We start from the raw sequence: 24,681 nt of genomic DNA, 5'->3' as shown, positions 1-24,681 counted from the left end.
CATCGCCGGTAATTGTTGAAAAAGTGTAGCGTCATCATGCAGTCCAGGGACGGCGCTGTGCTCAACTCGGTGGATTGGAGGAATAGCTTCGAGTCGAGTATCGTTTGAGAATACTCAATCTTCCTGTGTATCTGCTTTGTTTGGAGTTGCTACAGTGGTATGATTCATTCTCAGACGCGCAACAGCAACCGCATCGCGTGCCCACTAATTTAGTGCCCATGGATATAAAAAGCGTTCCAAAGGTACAATGTCCAGAGTCTTGCGCCTCGGCCTGCAGATTCATTTGCGTTGCAAGTACGCACACGCTGACGGAAATACAGCGCTCGTATCGACAACTCGACGTTCTGAATACAGAGCTGAAACTGCGGAGCCGTCTATAGAACATTTTATGGCAGCACAGGGACATCATAATAAAACACTGGCTGCGATGCAGCCAACGCAAGTATTTCAGGACGAGTATGCGTGTAGACAGAAATATAACCATTCCGACTCGTTTCGCTTTGCGCAGATGCATGCGTGAACTAAGAACCAGCGCGCCTGAGTGAATAAATGTCAGTGTTAAACGCCAAACAGGTTCCGCTTATTTCACACCAGGCGATGCTTAACGCTTTTATCAGGACTAGACGGAACATGCTCTTTCTGGTACCCACCGCGGTAGCTCATGGCGGCTATATATGGCATTGCGATGCTGAGCTCGACGACACGGGTTCGATCACAGCCGTGGCGGCCGCATTTAGACAGGGGCGAAATGCATAAACACTCATGTACTTAGGTTTGGGTGCACGTTAAAGAACCCCAGGTGGTAATTTTTTTTCTTACCCCAGGCACGTAAGAAAAAAAATTGTGTAGCTTGCATTGGAGGCGCAATGCTAAAGAGACAGCGGAGCTGATGGGCATCTAGCCAGTCCTGGCTTTTGGGCTAGGCCAAGCATTACCAAGTCATCCCCAGCATTTTCCGGAATTCATTGATTATTGATCGATCATCGATTAGCTATCGATTGGCTATCGCAAGGTATTGGCCACGTATTTGAGCTAGGCTAAGCACTACCAAGTCATCCCCTGAATTGCCCGGAATTTATTGATTATTTGTCGATTATCAATTAGCTATTGATTGGCTATTTATGACTGACTAAGCTTTAGTCACAACCATGCTTAGCTATACTTAGCCAAGATCAGCTTCGCTAGTTCACAGGGGTATGTGCCATTGCACTTGGACCCTTTCTGCATTATACCGCCAGGATCGACCCACATTTTCTGTACAGGACCCACGGACTAACGGTCGGCTTAAACAGCTCCGCTGTTAAAAAAAAATGTCGCAGTTTCGCCCAAAAGGCGAAGCATCGATTGCGATAGCAAATTAGTAGAGAGCTTGTCGGAGTAGGGATAGTAGTTTTATCGGCTGCATAAACTTGGACACATTGGCTTACTAACTGAATTAACAATCGTGGTGTCAGCGCGCACAAGCAAATATGAATAGATCACACTGAATGACCGCAGCCAACGACTGTCAAAACGCTGGCAGCAAGCGCAGGTTCGCGCGGTCTACCGCTTCAACGGAAACTGAGCGGCGAATGCACAGCGCATACAAAGGTCAGAGTCGTGTGGAGATAAGAGACGGTGCGGGCGACCGGCAGAGGAGAAGTTGTTGGCAGAGGAGAAGCTGCCCCCCCCCTCCCCCCTCTTCCCGTTTCTTGCTTTCGCGTGGGAGATTGAGTGGCAAGATACGCCTTTGGTGCCGGAGCACAGCGCCGCCCCGCCTCCCTCCCTCCCATACACCCCCCCCCCCCGGCCTTTCGCGCGACGGTCGCGTTTGCTTTCCGCCGGGCGTTCGCTCTCCGTGATAGCGCGCGGGGGAGTTCGCCCTCCGTGATAGCGCGCGTCCCCCGCACGCTTTCGCTCGCGCATACGGCGCGCGGCGACGATTTTATCGCCCTTGGAATCTATACGGAACTTCACGGCGACGACGACGACGCCGACGACAGAAATCCGGTTGAAGTGTCCATGTAATTGCTATCGCAATAAAAGAAAAAGATGGGCTGTCCTATCTCCAGATACATACGAGAGAATAGCCGACAACCCGAAATGCGTAGATGGCGGGCACATTAGCGGAGCCGCAGAACCCTCGTCGTGGTTGTCTCAATCATGACTGAGGCACAACCTGCACGATGCCTGCATGATGACTCGTTGCCGTTTGTCACCGCCTGCAGGAGCTCCGGTCGTCATGTCGCTGCCTCACTTCCTGTACGGAAGCTCTTCCCTCTACAAGGGCGTGGATGGATTGTATCCCGACGAGGAGCAGCACCTCTTCTACATCGACAGTGAACCGGTAACTGTCTCTCCGGTCTCACATGTCTCAACACGTAAACCTAAGTTAACGTACACGGCAGCAGTATACATAGAACGAATCTTAAATTGAGGGTGGAATCTTAAAATTGAGGGTGGAAGCACACCTTTACGGTGACCTCAGGTGTGCAGAGAGAGTACAGTACTAGGATGTCCTAGCTTGGCGATGCTCTTGGCATGTTTATCCGCTGTTATTATGCGGGAGGCCGTGTCAGTGACCTGAAAGTATACGTGTAATGTGTGATCTTCCGCTATAACACATCAGTGACGGTATGTAGAATTTTTGTTCATTTTATTTATTACGGAAGTTTGTCTTGCAGACAAATAATATTCCATCGTCTTTAGTTAACATGGCTGTTGGTCTTGTTCTACACAGCAATTGTTGATGTTTTTATGTATTTGCAAAACGTCTCGCCCGCTCACCCTATACTGCCCTATTTCATCCCTGTTCAGACCACGGGAGCGTCGGTTTCCGGCAGAGTTCGACTTCAGCTCAACGTATTAATAAAGGACATTCCAGGCTTCTGGTGAGACCTTCTTCTTGCTCAACTGTAACGCTGTATGCATCCAGACACCATCGCAATAGAGCGAGAAGCGTAATGGAGAAAAGCGATGGTGTTTCTATTACGCGGGTACTTTTCGTGCACGTCGCATGCTCGTGAAGTGGGCTCGATGGGGACAGAATTGTCTGGTGGTCTACTCGGTCATTTTTGTCTCAATATCGTATACGTTTAAAGCGCGTACGTCAACACTTCGTGTTTTGTGTACGTATGCACACTTTAATATTTCCCCGCTGATCACAGAGAAGTGCTAGCATGCGTCAAGTTATTAGCCCCGATTACACTTTAATGCGTTAGCATTCTTCGTATACTTCACGCATTTTCCGGGGGCCACCTATCTGTGTTTGTATCTAACCGTTTTGCCGACTGTATACCTGGGTCACTGGGTAGTCCGTGGTCGAATGGGAAACGCATCAGGCTGCTCTGCTATCGGAACAGGATTCGAAACCAACCATCTAACCAACTTTGTCCACTGAGCATGTGGCAATGTGTACATACCTGCCGCTCTTCAACGAACCTCTTTCGCGCCGACATGGATCATTGTAGGTGCGGGACTGGGTAGGTACCGTTGTTCGAAATGAAACTATTTCACTGGGTACGTGTCACTCGGTCTGTGATGGTCTCCAATGAATTTCTTTGATGCCAACTTGGGTAAGTAGGTACGTGCCCTAAATTTCTTGGATACCTTGCGGAATCGAACCCACATTCACAAGGGTTCCTCAAGGACAGCAACCCGACGCTTTAGCAGACTATGCCCCAAATGAACTTGGCATGCGCCACTTTTCTAGGAGCGCCTTTCACGCCAGCGCTTTAGCGAGCTACGCCATGAATGCACGGGGTGACTCAATGCTAATGCATTGACAGTCATCGTGAGATGGGTTCTGCAACATTTTTTTTTTCTTTATTGGAGTAGTTTTGGTTTCCGGGCGGCCGGCGCCGGACTGCTTGCAAAAAAGTATGAACACTTCATGCCCCGAAGTAGCGATGGATCTCTCGTTGATCACGCGGTTGTGAAGCATTACGAACACATTTCAGGGCGTGCTTTGTATTGCTCTCTGTAAGAAGACAGGAGCACGTGAAAGTGCTTAAAAAGTTTTCCTGTTCACCCCGCAGGACGCAACTCACCAACGTTACTACAAATGTCGCTAATTGTGCAACGTTTCTACGGAATATCTTCACGTTCCTGCATTCGTTTCGCAGTGGTGTGCTGGGCCGGTATTTTGTAGCGATGCCTTTTCGGTGCTAATGCCTTTTCGCGCTTATCGCCCTTTGTCAGTTGTCAGAGCGACGGTCCGCTCGCGTTATCAACGGGATCAGCGGGCCGTGAGCGGTGGATGATAAGACTATAGTATAGAATAAGCCATAAGGTATCACTACAAAATACCGCGGCCCTGCTGTCGATCACGCCAGGTTCAATAGTCTGCGAAACTGAAATTATTTGTTAAGGACTACTTTTTATGTATTACTGCTGGGAAACTATTTCGTCGTACTGGACGTAAGATTGAGCGCCAACGCGCTCGATCTTACGATGAATCGCGCAGTCAACAAGGTTGCCTAATCTGCAGCTATTTGTGCTGCCAAATCGATGCAAGCAAATTTTAGAGAACTGTGCAATTACACTGCTAAGGAAATGAACGAGTTTAAATTAAAACAGATAACAGCGCGAGGCTGAAGTATAGTGCCTAGAATATTCTATAGGCACTATAGCTGAAGTCTTAGCCTGCTCGTGCATCTGAGGAGCTCTTGCTCTGTTTTATTTTGAGAAAAGTTACAATATAGAGCCGCGTTTCTTTCTCTTCTTTTCTTCTTATTTCAAGGTCTTCCTCTGAACTGGGCTACACGGTCCTTCCCCTGTTTTGGCAAGAAGTGGTAAGTGCATATAAACAAATATGCTATTACCAACAAAGCTCACTGTATATTGGTCTGAGGCAGCGTGCGCACATGACGTCAAAAGTGTGTTTTCCAAGTAATATATATATATATATATATATATATATATATATATATTGCCCGGTGCTCTTTCAGACCATTGTAAAATTCAGTGGGGACTAAGCCTATATTACCACATAAACGTTGTTTCATGGCATGTAGAGTTCCACAAGCGTGGAAAGCGTGTATTTGAATGTAACATGAAGAGAAGACGGCAGTAGAAATTACGAATCAACCACTGGCGGATTATATTTGGCATTGAGAGGAAGCTTTAGCTCGGCCCCAACTCCGACGCCGTCTATTCAAATACGTGTAAAACGCAGAATTGCTTGTCTGAGATAACCCTATCTGGCGATTTTTGTGAAATTTGTTGCATTTGAGAGATAAATAAGTTATAGTGACTGTTGTAAGTGGTATTTCGATTTAGGATCTGAATTTTATTGGTGAATTTTCAAAAATTGGTAAGTTTGAAAAAAGAAAATAGAAACACGACGTCTACAAATTCGAAGCTCTGCACCAAGAACAGAAAACAAGTTCCGTAAGTTGCATCCGTCAAAACATCCAAAGTGGACAAATTTGATATATCAATTTATACCTTACGTAAATTGGTTGTGCTGTTTACAAAAGTGTTGCAAAAAAAAATACTACTCGTATATTAGCGGTGTATTTGAGAGCCATGCATAACACATCAAATTTGTCGACTTTAGATTAACTATGAGACGCAATTTACAGAATTGTGATATCGTTTTTGATTGATGAGTTAGAGTGGTAAACTTTATAGTTTCGTTTTCTGAAAATGTGCAATTTTCAACAGTATTTATAATGACGTCTTAAATCAAGAATTCGCTGTCAACAGTCACTAGATTTGAGCTTTTTCGTTTAAATGCAGCAATGCTATTTGCCGAGAAAAACGATTTGTCATTTTTTTCATCTAGTTATAGATAGGAGCTTCCGAGCCTCCGAGAGGAAGTTTAGGTGGGGTGTAATGTTCACTTAAAAGATAAGCAGCGACATGCTAGCAGAAAAGAATGGGATCGAGGTCGCGCTTTCGATCCCGGCCGCGGCGGCCGCATTTCGATAGAAAACGCTCGTGTACTTGGATTTAGGTACATGTTTAAGAACCCCAGGCGGTCAAAATATTCCGAGTCCCCCGCTACGTCAGCACTCCTAATAATATTGTGGTTATGGCACGTAAAATCCCAGAATTGCTTTTCTTTTTAGCACCTAATGGGCTCCACTTTAGGGGAAATGCAGCCGAAAACGGCAGAGGATTAGCTGAAGTAATGAGACTGCTGACTTAATGAGTTCGCTTGAGACAGGACAGGGGCAATTCGAGATATTTGGGAGTACATATGGCCTTCGTCGTGCGCGGGAGACTTAAAGGAGAAATATGTAGATGATGATGATTATGATAGTGATTGGGATGAGGATTTTTGTCACGGGGCTCAGTGAATTTTGATGCCACTACAGGGTAAGTGAGGCTCCGTTGTTGTTGCATAGGTTGCTGAAGCGCAGGAGCACACCCTGACCAGAATAAGAGTGGCGGTGCTGGCTCCGATACTGGTTCGGTGCACCGCCATATTTCTTCTGGTGGCCTCCATGATCTTGCTGCTGGTCTCCTTCATCACCTTGCTGAGGCGAGTACAACTCTTCTGTTTAGAAAGCACCGCAAAGAGAAGTCACGCGTTACCTGAAAGGCTCACGCGACAGCAAATCATCTGACGGGAAACGAAAGACAAATTCTATAGCTAAATGAGACTAAACGATAGGTTACTCTCAATTTCGAACTTCGTCAGTGTACCGTATAGTCTCGTGAAAGGGCCGCACCCGTGTAAGTGCCGCACCCCCAACTTGGGAGCCCAAAATTTGTGGCAACAAATTTGAGAAGCAATCGCGTTCGGTGCCCTGATGCTGCGGCATCGTAATATTTTCGCACGCTGCGCACTTCTGCGTGCCGCTACTATATCTGTAGATGGCGAGATATTGCAAGTATTTATTCTGATATATTCTATTACGATATATTATCTTCTATATATGTTCTGAAGTGGCAAATACTGACCTACTTGCCACTTAAAGAGCGAGGCGTGCTAATCTGGCTTTGCCAGATATTTTCCTTTATGGTCGTTTAAGATGCGACGTTACAATCATCAAAACCCAGTTGCCGTTCTCGTCTGGCCTTCGGTCGCCGTGGTGGCTTTGTAAGACGACCTATATGACGGCACTCAGTGCACAGATAACGTCATGGGTGCCGGAATTTTGTCGTGTCTCGGTAAGCGATCCAGACAAATAAAGCGCGTTCATTTACACACCGCAGTTGTTTATGGAGGAGTTTAGGCTCTCCACGCACATGGAACTCAGTCTATAAATCGGTTGTCAGCGGTAATGTTAGCAAGCGGATGCGCTCTTTGTCTGCTGTGTGTAACAGCGATGAGCTTGGCTTTAGCTGAATGAGTTAAATTTCCGTTTTAAGGTCAATGCCTGGCGCATGGATAAACAACTATAGTACGTCACAAACATTTTACAGTGTGCCGTAGTGTACGCTGTGCGGTATGATTTCTTACGTTTGTTTCAAGGTATGAAAATATCAAGCCGACAGAGTAAATCATGACATAAGGAGAGATTTATTCTGCTGAGAGACACCAAAATAAGGGAAAAGCATAACAAAGGTCAACATAACAAGCATAACAAGGTTAACAATAACAAATTTGTTTGCTGTTCTGCTTTTGAGGGGTTGGGTGAAATGTGGTATAGGATCCTGAGAAAGAAATGGACACATAGTATATGATATACTATACATACATACACGCATGCAGCTGTTTCCGCAATTGGTTCCGATGCCGCCATAATGAACCTGCAACTTATTACATTTCTTTTTTTGTACACGGTGTTTCAGCTAACTCGTGCCAAGCCTTTAAAAAGTACACGTTCGCGTCACGAGAATGAAACCAACTTAGTATTGCTCACTGTCTCCTTGGCCTTCGGTCAGCGTGCAGGTTTCAGGGCACTAATGTCACTGCGCGTGAACGCCTAGTCACGTGGTACTCGCGTGACTAGGCTCGCGTGCTCTTAGCAGTCAACAAAAATTACAACCGCAGCAGCTATAATCACGTAAAGAAATTATTGGGATATTTTTCGGTAGGCTCTACAACTTCTCCAACGTAGCTTTTGCGTTTAAAGCAACACTTTCGTAGTTGGTAATTATCGTTAATTACCTATGCTCATAGTAAAAATACATTGAGTTGCTGAAAGTGTTTCATTCTCGTAACGCACACGTGGATTTTTAAAAGCTTGGCACGAATTAGCGGAAATACCTTTGTACATTCCAAGAGTGTCGTTACGGTAACGCGCGCGCGCTTGTGCAGGTCCCGCCGAAGTCGACGGCGCGTCGTCTCCGAGCCATCCAAGTCTCCCAGGGACAAGGTGTCCATCTACCTCAACGGCGGCAGCTTCCTCACCAGCCGAGACAACAACAACGGCCTTGTCAAGAACGGCGCTGTTCCGGCGGCGCTCGCTCAGGACGTGCCCGAGGCCGACGCCCTGCTCTTGCAATCCACCGCTGTCTAGCGCCTACGGCCACACGGGTCGACACCAGTGCGCTCAAACTCGACGAGCATCTACAATACTGAAGCGTGACGTTTCCTGTGTCCTGTGACTGAATAGTATACGATGCTTTTCGTCACAAGCACCAGGCGCCCCAGGCGATGCGTCGTGCCTGTGTAATAAAGGAGGTCATGGGATGGAGTATAGTGCAGCTCTTGAGCTGCACTGACAACGCAGCGGATCGTATACAGGGTCATAACCGGTCAGTGCAGGGACCATCGGCAGCGACAAAGTGCAATCGTGTAGGCCTTGCTCAAAGCGGTCGTTGAGGGTCGCCGGTTCGACCCCTTGCCATAGTGCCTGTGTTCTTAACGCTTGTGATCATCGCACTCACGTACCCGGTCTGCGCGCTTTGGTGCTGTGAAATTTCCGGTCGGTGCTAAGTGCGCAGCGAATACGGACACGAACTACGATACGAACTTCTAGCTCACTCTGCGCTCTGTGTGTGTCTTTGTGTGTGTGTGCGTGTGTGTGCGCGCTTGTAAGTGTTGGATGCGTCATCTGCGCGCAATGCGTGCGTGCCATCTCGCGAAGCTGATATGTGCCGAAGTTGAGTGCTATAATTGGACGGCTGGTTCATCGCTCGTTGATGTCCGACTGCCAAAAGAAGTGTGGCTACCAAAACTTAACGGTCGGTAACAAATCAACAAAGCCGAAATACCTGAAAGCGTTGAGTAATGAACTGTTTCTCGCCTCATGTATATTCTAACAGTCTGCTCCAAATAATGTGACTGTATAATGTAATTGTGCAGATGCATAGGGTATTTCTATGCAATTAGCATTTGTGCTCGCGAAACGTCTATTTTGAGTGCCGGTGTTCTTCTCGCACTGTTTAAGAACGTATTTTTCTGTACTGTTGACGAAAAAGTCGTCATCTGAGGTTTTCCCGTTACATAAATAACATTACTGTCTGCCATATTTCAGTCATATCATTCAAACTTTACCTCTGCGATGCTTCAAATCGTAAAGCAAGGACGCTGCCTGACGACTTGGAAAATGCAGCAGTCGGAAACCCGCAGGTTTCTGCGACTTCTGTTTGTGAATATAATTTAATTGCTCGCTTGTGGTCATGAAAACGACGATTTACCACCGATGATTTTGTGCCTTGTGCTCCATCGTATTTCACTGAAACATAGCGATCAAGCTTCCTTTAATACAGACCACTTGTGCTCAAAGAAAGACACAAGCTGAAATCTTGCTGCCCATTGTCTGTCGCAGAAGCGAGAAGGCCACCACCTTCGCTAGCAGAGTGTGCCAGCGCCAATGCGCTACCGCTGCGTTCGCCTGCAGTGAAACTGGAGTCGTGCTTCCAACGAGGGCCACTTATAGAAGGTTCATCGTTCAGGAAACCGCATTCTCTGGCACCTAGGATGGTTACCTTCTCATTTTAGCGATAGACTCACGGGCCTGCATGAAAGCTCGCTACACTGATTATTGTGCAATTACAATGTCTCGCGGTTTACTCGACAGTGCCATTTGTTGCATTTTTGTATTTTTGCATTCGTGTAACACTAATAAATATATGGGCATTTTGAATGAATGTCTAAGTGGTTAGTAGCTATATTTCTCGATTAAAACGTTCGCCAAGGACAACGCACTGTGACTGCGGCTGCTTTTACACTTAGGACAGCTCGCAGAAGTCAAGGGCTGGATCCGAGTGAGGAAAACTGCAAAAGCCGCCACAGTTCGACGCCTGCCGAGGAAGACGTCCCCCGCTCTAGAAAGATTCGGTAGAAGTGAACAGAAACGAGGGGAATTAGACTATGTGTGCCTCGTTGAAGTTTATATTTTGGCGCAGTAAAGGTGAAGGTGCGGGTCTGAGTGAAGAGAAGAGTAAAAGGCCTCAGATGAAAAAAGGACAATGAGAAAGGGTGGTCACTTAGGTAATTAGAGGGGAGCTGACCACGTACAGTCTTGAGCAACATGAAAGCGAACAGCTAACTCTTTTTTTTTAACGACGATAACTCTTGATGCGTGGGTTCAACTGTGGCAACTTGATACATAATGATTAGTTTGCCTGTTGAACATTTAGTCTCATTTAAGCAGCGAACTCTTTTATGCAGGGCATGTGTGTTAAGCTATTACGCGTGCGTTTGCAAAAAATTTGGTGTTTCCTTTCATATTACTGACGAGTGTACCTACGTCCAGGAAACTTCGATGTTGATCTGATGAAGCCTGTGAAATCGAGCTCAGCAGGCTCGCATGATCTTCGTGACTGGTGTTATGTTACTGACAGCTTTAACCACATCGTCTTTGGCATGCAGTTTAAGTAGCAGCGAATATGGTGTTTGTATCGCATCCAGTGTGTGGCTTGAATTTCACGGTGTTAAGGCTCATGAAGGCGACTCAACCTATATCTGTGGGTCAACGGTGCGTCCGTGTAGATGCGACAGTAACTAAGAGGCACACTGACCTACGTTCTATCATAATCATCATCATGAGCATATTTTTTTGTCCACTGAAGGACGAAGGCCTCTCCCTGCGATCTCCAATTACCTCTGTCTTGCGCTAGCTGCTTAGCGACGTTCTATATGTCTACTTATTTAACGGCCGCACCAGCAAGTAAATAAAAATGAGATACAAAGGTTCAGAACTGATGCTGGAGCGAGACCAGGTACAGGGAAGATGGTTTGTTGCTGCTTAGGAAAAACTATTTTAAAAGGTTGGCGCGGTGGAGCTCTGCCGATGACAGTCTCTGCTGATCCAAGGTCAGTCTTATTTTACTTTTGTGCTTTGAGTGAAAAGTTACGTGGACGCGACAGTCCAGACAACATCCCAGAAGGTTCCGAACGTCCTAGCTTTTTATGGGACGTACTAAGAACATTCACAGCACCATGCCAACAATAAATTTTAAGCACAACGTCTACTAACGAACTTATCGCCTAACTTGACATACTGAGCAACATATCCGAGCAGCATCCTCATCAGGATATTCTCGGGACGTTGCACCCCGGTGCTTTTATTTGGGAGCTTCACGCTTCCCCGAAAAAAATTGAGTATAACCATAAACGAAATGCAAATGGCACACTGCAAAAAAACTTTTATTTGTAGACTGTTTTGTTTTAAACATTATTAGTATTACGTTATTATTGGTCGTGGCATCCCAAGCGCAGCTTCCACCGGCGGTTCTCTTGAAGTAGCAAAAGTAGATCTCGAAGGCTATGCTATTCAAAGTGCATAGGTGGTGCTGCACATGAGGTAGTTCATTTGATACCGAACTGCTTTTCGGTGGCGGCAAGAAACAAAGACGCAACATTTCTGAGATTTCAGAGCGCATGAAAGTGCACAAATATCAAGACGGAGCCCTGCAATATGGGTTCTCACATCCAAGCTGCATTCGTCGTCGATATATTAACCTACTTTAGGTAATGAATTGCCCTCTAATTACAGTGTCAAACAGCTAGCAGTGCCTTGTAACACGTCCTGACATCATCTTAAAATGGTCCTCCAATTATGTACCTGATATGTTCTCAGTATCTACTTGGGACGGACAAATTGACTTGATCAGGAGCCTTTTAGGAATAGTGATGGACATCCTTAGGATGTACGAATGTCCTGATGCCGACATTCCAGCGCAGAGACGTACTGAGGATGCCTTTGCGTTGTCTGGGAGGGAGCGTAAAGTAAATGACAGTTACGGTGTCCCTTCCCAACTTTAGTAACCTATTCTTCCTTGTATGTCAAGTCGTAAAAACATTAAAGATCCATATAAGAGAGAAACAAAAGCAAATTGACAGAAGGAAATATCGCCAACCGTGGGGTAACCGTCTGCCACCTCCGCTCGAGTGTCTGGGTTATTCCAGCAGGTACCGTACGGTTCATATGCATGGCCTATGGCTTACGTGCTTGCCATCTTTTCTACTTGCCACTGTTACCGCTGCCCGAGGCTCTTTCTGTCAGTGGTAACTTTAGCGTTTTCGTGACACGGAAAGTGGGAAAGGGGAAACAAATATATTTCGGGATCGTAACGAGCGCACCTATGCGCTTCGCAATTATATTGCAAAACAGAACATGTGCCCCTACTGTAAACGTATCTATCCAACTGCAGACACCGAAGAAAGTCACACATAAGGCCCAGCGTTTCCAGTGCTACTGGACACAGCAGCCTCCACAAAATGACACCTTATGTTGTTTTTGAATCGCGCGGCGACCATGGTATTTGCAAGGCGCGGTGTTGAAGTGCTGCCATCTGTTGACGAACGTGGTCGCGAAATTGCTCTCGCACACACTGCGTAAGGGTTCCAACGTTTGACAAACTTGCCGTTAGGTGGCGCTACCAGTCCGTACAAAAGTTGGTTTCCACTTTGACGCATCTATTTCAATCTACAGTCCAAGCGTGGTTTCGAGTACGCCATGTGAGCGCTTGCATATGGTGGTCAAATTACGACCAAAGCGTAAAAACGTTCTTGCAGGGCGACGAACAAGTTTTCACTGAGATAGCTGCAGCACACTTTAGTTGCAGTTACGCTACGATGCAAAGCTGCACGCTTTTACACAACCTCTGACTTTCTATGCACCTGCTATTTAAATTTTTTTTACCTGTCATATTTTTTACCAATGTTACTTCTCCATTACATTAGCCAAAGTGTCCTCCCTCCAACCCCCCCCCCCCCCCCCCCCTTTGTTCGTAAAACACATTCATTAAGCCGCGGATCGCTTGCATGTGTAATTTACTGCAAATGTCATAACTAGTCCCTGTGAGTGAGTGAAATAACTTTATTGAGGTCCAGAGAAGACGCAGGGGACACCCCGCGCCACCCGGCTAGTCCCACGTAGGGACCGGCAAGCCGAGCTTGACGGCCCGATCGCGGGCACTCTGGACGGCCAGGGTTTGGTCGTTGAGTTCGGAGCTGCCCAAAAGCGCAGCCCACCTATCCTCGCTGAAGGCGGAGCCGATGGCTTCACACTCCCACAACTAGTCCCTGTCTCTGAAGTTTGCCTAGATATTCACTATGACACGCGCTTCATTTTCACTGAAAATAAACAAAGTGTCGTAGCCGCTGTGGTTGCTTGGCCAGGTGGCTATGGTGTTGGGCTGCTAAATATAAGGTCACGGGATCCAAATTCCGGCTGCGGCCGCCGCATTTCTATGGGGGCGAAATACGAAAACACCCGTGTACTTAGATTTAGGTGCACGTTAAAGAACCCCAGGTGGTCCAAATTATAAGTGCGGGGGGGGGGGGGGGGCAAATGGCATATCCCCCCCACACTTTTGCCCCCCCCCCCCCAGGCAATTACGCCTATGAACCCAATATTGCAGAAGTCTACACATATGGCATTAGAAAAACGATATTAACTGCCTGAAAATGCTGGAATTCGCATGCAGGCGTATCCAAGACCCAGTTTGTCTAATTGTTATGTTAATTCACTGCATCGTTCACAAGCTATGCCAAAATGCAATCTCCAATTCAGGCGGCTGCATACTGCGTGACGTATACGCATCGATGCCACAAGGACGAAGGTGATGCACGGTGCTTGTTGAGGGAAGAATGGCGATGACAGGTGTGTGTGCGCAGCCAAGTATAGGACACGTATCAAGCATGCAACGTTGAGGGATTCTGTACCTCTTGTGTCACAGTGGAACACGCACATTCAGGAGGATTGCCCAAGAACTGGCACATTACCAGTGGCGCATACCGAATGACAAAAAAAAAAGTTAATCAAAGAATCCATGAAACATAGTTGACCATTCTATGAACAAAATGATGTGCTTCAGAGATTTCTGTGAGCCGACATGAAATGTTCAGGTTTTATGTAGGAATCGTAGTGGGACATATGTCCATTGTGGAAGATTGGCCAAGAACGGGCATATAAACATGCTCAAGTGGCTAAATCAAGGAAATTAAAGCCAATCCAAGAATCCGTTAAATTTAAATATAATTCAGCATTCCATTAACAGATCGGTGTGCTTTAGGGATGCCTGGTAGCCGACATTATATGTTCAGGGTTTATATATGAAGTTAATATAATAATTAATGTTGTCATCATCGATCTGCAAGATTGGTCAGCATACAAGGGCTGTATAAGTCACTTCGCGAGTGGTTTCTTGAAACCTTCGCACATACCGTTTTTTTTTTTTTTTTTTACAAGGTTCAAAATTTTTAAATATTGCCAGTGGCAGATATCCCAATTCCAACCTTTGACCTAGATTACTCGATTCTACTAGAAATCAAATGCTTCACTAAATAATGTACGTAATTACCCTAACTAACCTTTTATTTAATTATTTTATGACACATATTTTAATCTACGAATTATAGCCGGTGAGTTCGCTAGGCGTATCCACATGGAACGAATTCTCAGGGCTGCACCAGTAATGTTATAAGTTATAATATAGTTATGGTAATTACGCAATTATTTAATTAGACATATTGATTTCTCGTAGAAGTAATGGCCGCCTCATCGAGTAATTCAGATCAAGGATTAGAATTGTGCTATCTGACACAGGTGATTTTTAAACATTTTTGGACCTTCTTAAAGAAAGGCACCCTGAATATCCACGAATATACCCGCCGAGATATAGAGACCGACCAGACAGCAACCAGCACACAGCAGCAGGGCAGCAACGCGAGAACCGGGTAAGTAGGCAATGAAAACTTCGTTTTAAAATGCTCCTAACTACTATTCACAAGAAATTTATCAATTAAATGTCTACGAGAAAGTCCCATAGAGACAAGCTAATCTCTTTTTTGTTGGGCCACGAACAAACACTTTTCGCTCAGAGAAAAGGCGCCTGTCTAAAGTGTTCAGACGACTGCCGAAAATTTCTCGGTCCTGGACATGTTGCGAGAGTTCCTTGATCTACATTTGGGTGATCTGCACAGCCTGTTTTACGTAATAAAATTAAATTGTTATTTTTGATATCGCGGATACACATGTCCAGGGGCACAGGCAAAAAGCGGAACAAGAACGAATTGACTGGGCCTGTGCCCAGTCAAGCTGCACATTCGAGAAAAAAAAAAAAAAGAAAGCATATAAAGCATATCAAATAAAACAATTTTAAAATCAACTAAATAGTTTCCTCGGTTATTTCGCAACTCATTAATTTGATGGTGAGTTCGGCATGACACGGTGCGACAAATTAAGTGACCGCGGTAGCGGTAGTGAAGACCAGGTGCCGTCCCCATGAAAGAATGCATAAAAGCATGATATTTTATTTTTAAAGTGTTGAGTGCGTCTAAAGCTGTAATTAATGCGTGGACCTCTCCGACAAGTTATTTCCCAATCCTGAACGCCGTGGTATGCGGGGTGCAATAAGTCTCAAGGTGCCGCTCGCACAACGTGCCAGACCCCACCGCCAGAAAGCCTCCCAACTCGTTCAAAAAAAAGCTCGGGGAGCCAGCGGCTGCTGCAAATCATGAACGGGACCGACCGCTGGTTCGCGCAACTCCGGATCACGCCACGCGGACCGGGCGGGGACGCCAGGGCATTGCGCGCGAAAGGCACGCGGTGGAGAGGGGAACCTTTAACAGATGGGAGTGGGGCGAGGGAGTGCAGGGGGGTGGTTGGAAGCTGTTCGAACGCGCTTTTGAACTGCCGTGTGCCCCGCCGGCGTCGTTTCTTTTGTCCGCACCGCTCGACAATCGTTCGAATCCCACGGACGAGCGGGGAAGCAGGCCCTCGGGAGGGAAGCGGAAAGGACGGGCTGTCCTGCTCGTCGCCGCCGCAGCGACTGTGTTCGGTGCTACCGCCAGTCTTCGAAGCTGGCCGGCCGGTGGTCCCCGAAAGCTGTTGCCGAAAGCCGTGTACCGCTTGCAAGTGCGTGTTGCCCGACTGCGCGCAAGGTAGCTCAGTGCATATGAACGGGACGAATCTTGCCACTACCGCACAAACTGTAGAAGCTACGCACTTGTGGCCCCGCTGACCGGGTTCAACGTGCTCTGCCATTCATCCTCGTGAACTGACCGTTACTTGGCGACGTGGGAAAGTGCTGGCTGTTCACCGCCGGATCGCCCGCAAAGGTAGGCGTTTGTTGGGCGAATGTATGTACGGAAAACATCACTCCATTCTGCAGCGCTGCTGGAAAGCAGAACACAAAGAAAAAGAAAAACAGAAAAAAAAAAGGAAGGCGAAGCTTGACAGCAGCTGATGAGCTCAACGTGTGGTACCCTCTTCTGTGCTATTTGCGTGTACGTGCAGCTGGCTATGCGGTGAATCTCCGGCAAGGCAACGACGATCTGATACTGCTGGACACTTAACTGTCGTGGCAATATAATTTTCAATAAATTTGCTATACGGACGGGCAAAAAATTCGTACCGTGAACAAGTTGTGGCACTAACAATACGACATGAGCATCTCGGGAAATTTAGTGTCACATAATTATTTCAAATTCTTTTTAATATTCAAATCGCTTTCTTGGTGCCGAAGCACAATGCCCGAGCGCTCTAGAGGCTTGAGTGACCCGCGCTGTATCCCTAACAACACTGAGTTGCTTCTTTATTATTTATGGCCGGATCAGCGAGGCACATTAGGCAGAAATACATTAGCGTTTCATTAAACAACCGCGCCCGACAAAATTGGGTGGCTTCGCGCCTGATCTGCTTAGGCACTCAGAAGAACGCCTTGTGGTATACTCTGTCCAATAATCTCGCGCGTAGGCGGCTGAAAATTTCGGTTCATGTGATATTTCATCAGAAGCGATTCTGCTGAATAGCAATAAATGCGCAGTTATATACTGTGCAACGTCATCCCAACGCATATAGACTTTGTTTTTCCCGCGGGAGGGATCGTCTTCATGAAGTTTTTTTCTATAACAGTGCGTTGCAAGTAAGGCATATCTTGGTCCGTCTTCCCGTCAAAAACGCTGATGATCGTTTTGCAAAGCAGCAAAGTATGATCGGCGACAGTATACGCATGACCGCACATGACTTGAAATAGAACTAAATTTGTGACAAAGCTACATGACAGATTCTGAGCAATGAGTGGCATAGCACCTGCTGTTTGTTTCACAATAACATGTGATGAGAGTGCAAGCTAAACGAGGCATGCCTTGGTGCTCAACATTGAGCAGCCAACGCTTGGAAGCGTGGCGGCACGCACGTTCTCCTGATCGCGGTTGTGATTGGCCGATAACAGCTGCAGTTTAGACTCGTGTAACATGCGTTATTGAAAAAAAAAAACAAAAAAAAACAGACTGTTTTTTTTTCTTCGTCCCCTAGGGCCCCGAAATGCATACATGATTGTCCCGTGAGCACAAGCTTTAACTGACTGCAATACAGAGAAGTACTGTCGCTTGTAAAATCGATGAACTCGGCCCTATGAATTTCGACTACCTATTCGGGTTTTCGCGCTCGTATCTAAGTTTTATAGATCATGAAACATGCCTTATATTCGAGTGACATATCGTAATCTAGTTGTTGTCTGTTGCCAGCTTGCAAATCGAAAGCTTGCACACAGCGAACCATTACGCTGTTGTCCAAAGCGTTTTTAAAAGTACGTCTCGGTACTATACTTGTGGTTGCGCTTAGGTCGAAACGGAACAGATACAAAAACTATGTTCCGGTATTTTGTCTTCTTCTTGTTTACGAGACTGCACCGATGGTTTTAGTGTAATTAGGCAAGCGCGAGTTCGCGGGATCAAATCCTGGCCACGGCGGCCGCATTTCGATGGAGGCGAAATGCAATAACACCCGTGTATACTTAAATTTCGATGCACGTTAAGGAACCCCAGGCGGTCAAAATTAATCCGGAGACCCTAACTATGGCGTGCCTCATAATCACATCGTGGTTTAGCCAGGTAAACCCCCATAAAGAAAAGAAAAACAAGTTGCGTAATTAGGAGTACTGCATTGGATAAATGCGGCAACTGCTGCCAGAAGGCACACACGTGCCTGAGAAAGAGATAGACAGACTGCCGAGAGAAAGAGAAGCAAGAAAAAGCACGACACGCCCAAAAGACAAAATAAAGCTCACATAAGGCGCAGCTAAACAAAAAAAGGCAGAGAAAAAAGTTTTTGTGCACACCACCCTAATAAACAAATAGGTTGCATAGGATTTCTTACAAATTATCAAGAAAAGTTCCAACCTAACTTTCACACTATAACTTTTTCAAAGTTATGTTGTGATCAGTTTTTTCCTTCATCTGGAAAACACAAGGCTGCTGGAATATAGGAAATCGGCGATACTGCGAGTCAGAAGCAATAGACAATAGCAGTCAAGATGCACGTGCAAAGAGGGAACGTGGCGCGCGAAATCTAAGACGATGAGGTTTGCTAATAATTATATAATCATGATTAAATGTAACGTGATCACGCCTGCAAATGGATCACGCTACGTCTGATTGCGTTCAAAAGCAGCCAAACATATCGATTGCCCCCTACAAAGGCACACGGAGACAAATATTATTGCGCATCCCGGTTCTCTCATGCCTCATTTTTCCTCCCTACACGCGCTGTTCTCAGCGCCATTTGCGTCACGACGCCAAGGTACGTGATAGGAGGAAAGATGCTTGTATTTCCTCCTGGAGAACCGAATAGTGGTTGCACTCGAGATCGGCGAATACTTCCGTAGTCATATACAATGCAAATGCATTAATTAGCTCTTTGCGATGTCCCTGCGTGGCTCTGATCGTACTGAATTCTACTGAAGTTCAATTACTTCATCCCGTGTTCGGTGCCATACATGGTAGCAGCTATATCCGAGCGGCAGGTTTTCGTTAGCAACTTGCAGTAACAATTTGCTGTTTGCTTACTCGAATGCCTTGTTTGGGCCTCTCCAGTTAACCGTGACCCACACAACTGAAACCAGAAGGGGGGGGGGGGGGGGGGGGGGGAAGAAGCAAAAAAAAAAAAAAAAAACTGATCTATTGTTTGAGAGTTTTTGTGGGTAAGTCAAGTTCCGTAGGTTGACATCGTTGGTGACAGGGTGTACCAGTGTTCTCTTTCTTGCTGTTGCTGTTTTGTTTTCGAAAACGCGAACGCAGGAGTTGCGAAAACAGTGAAAGGGCGACTGTCACTACATGTGCAGATCGTTCCCAACTATCCAACTAGCGTGCCAACGTTGAGTAGTTTGCAGCGACATCACCGAGCAGCGCCAAGCATTTACCCGAGTTGCAAGTAAATGATTGTAACGTGTCATACCTGCTTCGCACTTAACTGTGTTGTAAGACTAGTTTGCGCCAGCTTCACAGCGACGCGAGAAAGAACAAAAAAAAAAGTTTGGGCGTGGGAGAGAGGGAGATAAATGAGATGCGAAAAGCAGCGAGGTTAACCGAAAGATAGATATCCAGTTTGCTACCCTGCACCGGGGTAAAGGTAATGGGGGAGACAAATTTATTTGTGGAGTGGCGAGTCAACGTGGCAGGACAATTTTGAGGCGTTCAAGTTTTTCTTCCGCAAAAGCGGCGCTCTGCTTTCAGTTTTCTGCGGCCGCATTTCGATGGGGGCGAAATGCGAAAACACCCGTGTACTTAGATTTAGGTGCACGTTAAAGAACCCCAGGTAGTCCTAATTTCCGGAGTCCCCCACTACGGCGTGCCTCATAATCAGATCGTGGTTTTGGCACGGAAAACCCCACAATTTAATTTAATTTTAGTTTTCTGCCTGTTCATAACGCCTGATCACAGATGCACAGCAAGTGAAGTAGTGAAGCCCTCAATCGAAACTTGAGAAGTTTGCTTGGCCGCTGGCTTGACGCACTACTCCAGATGCTGGTTGGAAGATAAAACTACATACAATAAAAGTGTACAAACCTAACACCAACACATCACCCGCTCAGAACTATCTACAAGACCTTATTTATGTGAAGAAAAAAAGGGTGTGTAGGTTCATTCTTTTTTTTTTTCTTTCATACCTCTATGTGAAAAGGAGTAGCCGGCGCCAATTAAAGGCGCCAACATCTCCTAAATACCATATAATAATAAAAAAGGGCGTGTCAATCAAAGTCGTCGCGAAAGAAGACGAGGTTGAAGTACGTAGTATATGTATTTATTTATATGTACTGAAATGGGGGGGGGGTATTAAAGGTGATACACTGTCGCACAAGTTCATGTTCCTGCATTATTTTCCTCGTTGCACTGTCACACCTTACATTTTTCCGGACCCTCTATTTCTTTTACTCGTGTCGAGTTTTTCATCAGGCTTCTGTTATCTATTTTTTTTAATTATTGCGCGCATGTACGTCGACGTTTTCTTTACTTGACACGCCTTTCTTTCTTTTTGACCAAGAAGCCAGGGACCCCGGACATAGTGCTGTCTATGCAGCAGTGTGGTTATTTCCGACTACTTTGGTGCTAATTACGCCTGTACCGTTAATTTACCCTTTACTCTGCGACAAATTCTGGCTTGTCTCATTGAGACCTACATTTTTTACAACTTGCTAGGACCGGCGCAGTTTCGATAGGTGTGAAAGTGCTGTTTTTTGTGTTGTTTTTTTTTTTACCAAGAGATCATATACATATCCATATCCCGCTTACGCCAAACCTGTGTGAAGCCGCCGCAGAAGAGCTTGCCGTACTTATATATGAGCGCACATCTATTTCCTTCCTCATTGCCTTGGAAGGCAGAAGAAAGCAGGAAAACAAGTCGGTCGTTATAGGCTTCCGGTGTAATGACACGTGACAGAATCGCTGATGATGACAGCCTGCTGTCGTGTTGGCGTGTAACACAAACCCCGAAGGAACAAGGGAGTCTCAGCGATGTCATTGAGCACTTATCACGTTTGCACCGAATTAGTGCATGGAGTGACTCGTGGCTGTCACTTTATTAGAGTCACTTTGATGTGCGGACAGCGCCAGCGGTCGCAGCTTGAAGCTGGATCGTTTCTGCGAGAACACGCGGTGTGCGCAACTAGGCGCTGCAGGCTGTACGATAGGGAACGTATGATCGCAGTAGCGAGGGAATAAATGCCGCCGAGAGGTCTGCAGAGGGAATTCGGCAGCTTTACGTCACGCGTTGCGTAGCCAGATGACTCATCTATCGGCGCCACGCACCTAGTTGGGGAGGTCCCGCCGCATAATCTCTTTTCCCCTCTCATCGCTCTGTGACAAAAAAAAAAAAAAAAAAAAAAAAAAAAAAAAAAAAAAAAAAGCACCGGTTTGGGACGCTCGCTCTGGGATCCGCCCCTCAACGCTTTGATGTATTATCTCTGCATTGACGTCATCACATGCTCGCCTGGTACTGCTTGTTGGTGAGAGAGACAAATGCGCCGAATAATAGGCGTCTCGCTAATTTTTTTCGCAGCTAAACGGGTAACTTAATTGTGTGGGAGCCTGTACTGCTTTCATACGGGCTCGGGGAAGTAGTGCCTAATATTATCTTGCATTTTTAATTGGGATGTTCGAATAGCTAAAGTTTCGAATCGAATTAAATACCAAATATTTTCAATTTCTAAAGAATGTGAATAATCATGGTCACGTTAGATCCCTCTGGCTAATAAATAAATAAATAAATAAATAAATAAATAAATAAATAAATAAATAAATAAATAAATAAATAAATATTTTACGTTATTTAAATTAAAGACGTGATTTCGTTACAACTTGATGGCAGGTCAACTGAGAAGCTTGTAAATGGCAACCAAATGAAATGTGATAGCATCTGGTGCACCATGACACTGTACGTCAGTAATGAAAAAGAGCTGACCACATGAAGCTATAGTATAGAGTGTTGTTTGTCGAAGAAGTACCACACATCATTTTAAAAGAATGCAAACATTCTGAGATAGACCAAATAATAAATTCCTTTCCCTAAATAGCGACAACAAATTCGGCGGCTACATAAGGCAAGCCTTCCGCATTTATCGACTGGAAACTATTGTGCAGAATGGCTTCCTCAATACGTTTTCTCAGCAACTGTTGCCTCTGCGCTACAGCAACCGCGGAACCCTGCACCAAAATTGTTAAGCAGTTTCCACTTGCAACGGTCTTTATAACTCTCCCTGTGGACTGCAATAATTCTTGTTATTCCTTGTATTATTTTTTTAATATTCTACAAGTTCGTGTAGTTAATCTCGAATAGAATAGCAAAGACTACTCGATTAATATTCGGAATATAATGCAAAACGCAAAAATAATGCATTTCGATCGTACCATAAGATATATTTAAAGAATGCTTAATGGGGTTTTGTGTGCGAAACTGTCAGATGCTGACTTTCCGAGAATAAGGATCAAGAGGCACTGCAGGCAAGGATGACATGTAGGCGAGTTAATGGGTCCCGTTAACACAGCCAGGAAGAAACAGCGCACAAATCTACAAACGCATTTAACAACTAAGTGCGCAAGGTTAGCCAGGTCATTGTGACAACAGATGAGATACTTGCATTGTACCCCACGAGAAAAACGCAAGGAAAGATCTTAAAGTTTTTTTTTTCTTTGCTGGAAAGGGGAGGGAACATGCCTTCGGTATGAATCTAAAAAGCGCCTGCTTTCCGAACGGCACCAGAGTTATGTTTACAATGCCCTGTGTGTTAACTATGAATGATTTCAATAGACAAGTGGACACATTCAGCAAAGTACAACATTGTTATGGTTTACGTTGTTGATTCTATTTATCAAGGCTGAACTGCTGAATTGAGAAAACGCCCTATCTCCAGCCGCCGCCAACAGCGTTTTATTCTCTTTCTTCTTCTACTCCTCATTCCTTATTCACTGCGAAAGTCATATTTAGTTTGTTTTTCTCTAGTTTAAAATGTTTTTTTTTTTTGCAGACTTAATATGTTTGTGTGCTTGGGACATGTGTGTGTGTGTGTTTCTCAACTGTATATTGGTATAGCCGGCTCTTATGTAGCCTACATACAGGGTGTCCCAGCTATCACGCAGCACGATTTAAAAAAATATATAGAAACGGCGTTGCGCAAAGCAAACCTAGTGCGTATTGTTTCCAGTGCAGTGGTGTAGCCGCCAGTGATTTTTTCGTTGCTGAGATTTAATTAGCTAATTGTATTAATTATCTAACTCTATAAGTACTGCCCTAATTATCAAAGTGTCAATGAGAAAATTCTAGAACAACATGAAAAACTACCGATACAGCTTTCTGTTGCTCAATGCCTGCTACATAAATGTGTACAACATACACATACAATGAGTATGTTTTCCCTTTCCTGGACGGCACCATGACTCTTGGGTGGAAATGAGGTCTTCGTGAACTCCTGTTTATCAGAGACGTTGTCGAACCGCATGTTGCTATTTGATCCGTTCTCATGTCTTGCACACTGTGCGAAGGCTCTTTCGGTATCCCTGTGGCTACAAGAGTTACTTGTTCGTTCTTGTGCTTTCGACGCGTCTCCAAAGTCCAAGATGATGACATCAGTGGATAGCTGTCTTGGGTTCCGTCGTACAAGTTTCTAACCATGTTACTACCGGTTTTATACACGAAAATATTGTCTTCAGTAGGTACTTCCATTTCATTGAAGATTTCTGTCTTTATGCCGTTCTTTCGTTTACCTTCTTCAATGAAGCCATGGCTTGCAGCTTCGGTCTTACAATCTTTTACCAGCTGTATGTTTTGCAACACGTCAAGGCACAAGAGTAATAATATGGTCATTCCCTTTCCAGAGATCTGTGACACGTCTTCACTGTTTACACTCTGTGTCATCTCAATAGCAAATCTGATTTTAGACTGCAGTGTAACCAGTTTATCACTGTAATCTACCTGAAGGGTATATTCTTCATATATTTCGTCATCAGAAGTGAGCACTTCAATCTTTCCATCAAGGAAACAAAGCCTCTCATGAAGCATTTCGAGCCGGCTGCTCATGAGGTGCAGTTGAGCCGTTGTGGCCTCAATGATATCGATACTATCATACCGTGTCGATATGATACCGTGTCGATATCGTCGAAAACGAGGCTTACCGTCCTTCTGATAAGTGCCCTATCCATGATCATCTCGGCCTCCTTGTAGCAGGCGGCTGTCGGTGGATGGATGAGGGCCGTCGGTAGCGTTGACTCCGCTCTTCCCGGTGAATCCATGCGTGGGCTCGTCGTCAGTCGGTCCTGGAGGCTGTTCGTTCGTTAATTAATACAGCTCGCGAATACACGCAAAGTACCTCGAGCGACCAGTCGCGCGGTAATTCTGCGTGCATTCGCGGGCTTCTTTCACACTCGGAAAAACACATTTATGTGGCACGTATTGAGCAACAGAAAGCTGTATCGGTAGTTTTTTATGTTGCTCTACAATTTTCTCATTGACACTTTGATAATTAGGGCAGTACTTCTCGAATTAGATAATTAATTACAATTACCTAATTAAATCTCAGTAATGAAAAAATTACTGGCGGATACTCCACTGCACTGGAAACAATACGCACTAGGTT

General features: G+C 45.4%; 1 protein-coding gene across 2 annotated transcripts in view; it reads left to right on the top strand.

The window, feature by feature from the left end:
* Positions 1-9,972, top strand: part of LOC119449602 (scavenger receptor class B member 1) — an 88,914-nt gene extending 78,942 nt beyond the window's left edge. For both annotated transcript variants that reach the window (XM_049665330.1, XM_037712815.2), the window contains exons 11-15: positions 2,208-2,326; positions 2,797-2,870; positions 4,721-4,772; positions 6,333-6,469; positions 8,195-9,972. In XM_049665330.1, the coding sequence (XP_049521287.1) occupies positions 2,208-2,326; positions 2,797-2,870; positions 4,721-4,772; positions 6,333-6,469; positions 8,195-8,396 (584 nt within the window). In that variant the 3' untranslated portion in view covers positions 8,397-9,972. The remainder of the gene's footprint in view (positions 1-2,207; positions 2,327-2,796; positions 2,871-4,720; positions 4,773-6,332; positions 6,470-8,194) is intronic.
* Positions 9,973-24,681: the final 14,709 nt, after the last annotated feature.

This window comes from Dermacentor silvarum, chromosome 4 (assembly GCF_013339745.2).
Source record: "Dermacentor silvarum isolate Dsil-2018 chromosome 4, BIME_Dsil_1.4, whole genome shotgun sequence".
Classification (NCBI taxonomy): domain Eukaryota; kingdom Metazoa; phylum Arthropoda; class Arachnida; order Ixodida; family Ixodidae; genus Dermacentor; species Dermacentor silvarum.
This window is presented reverse-complemented; position numbering and strand designations above follow the sequence as displayed.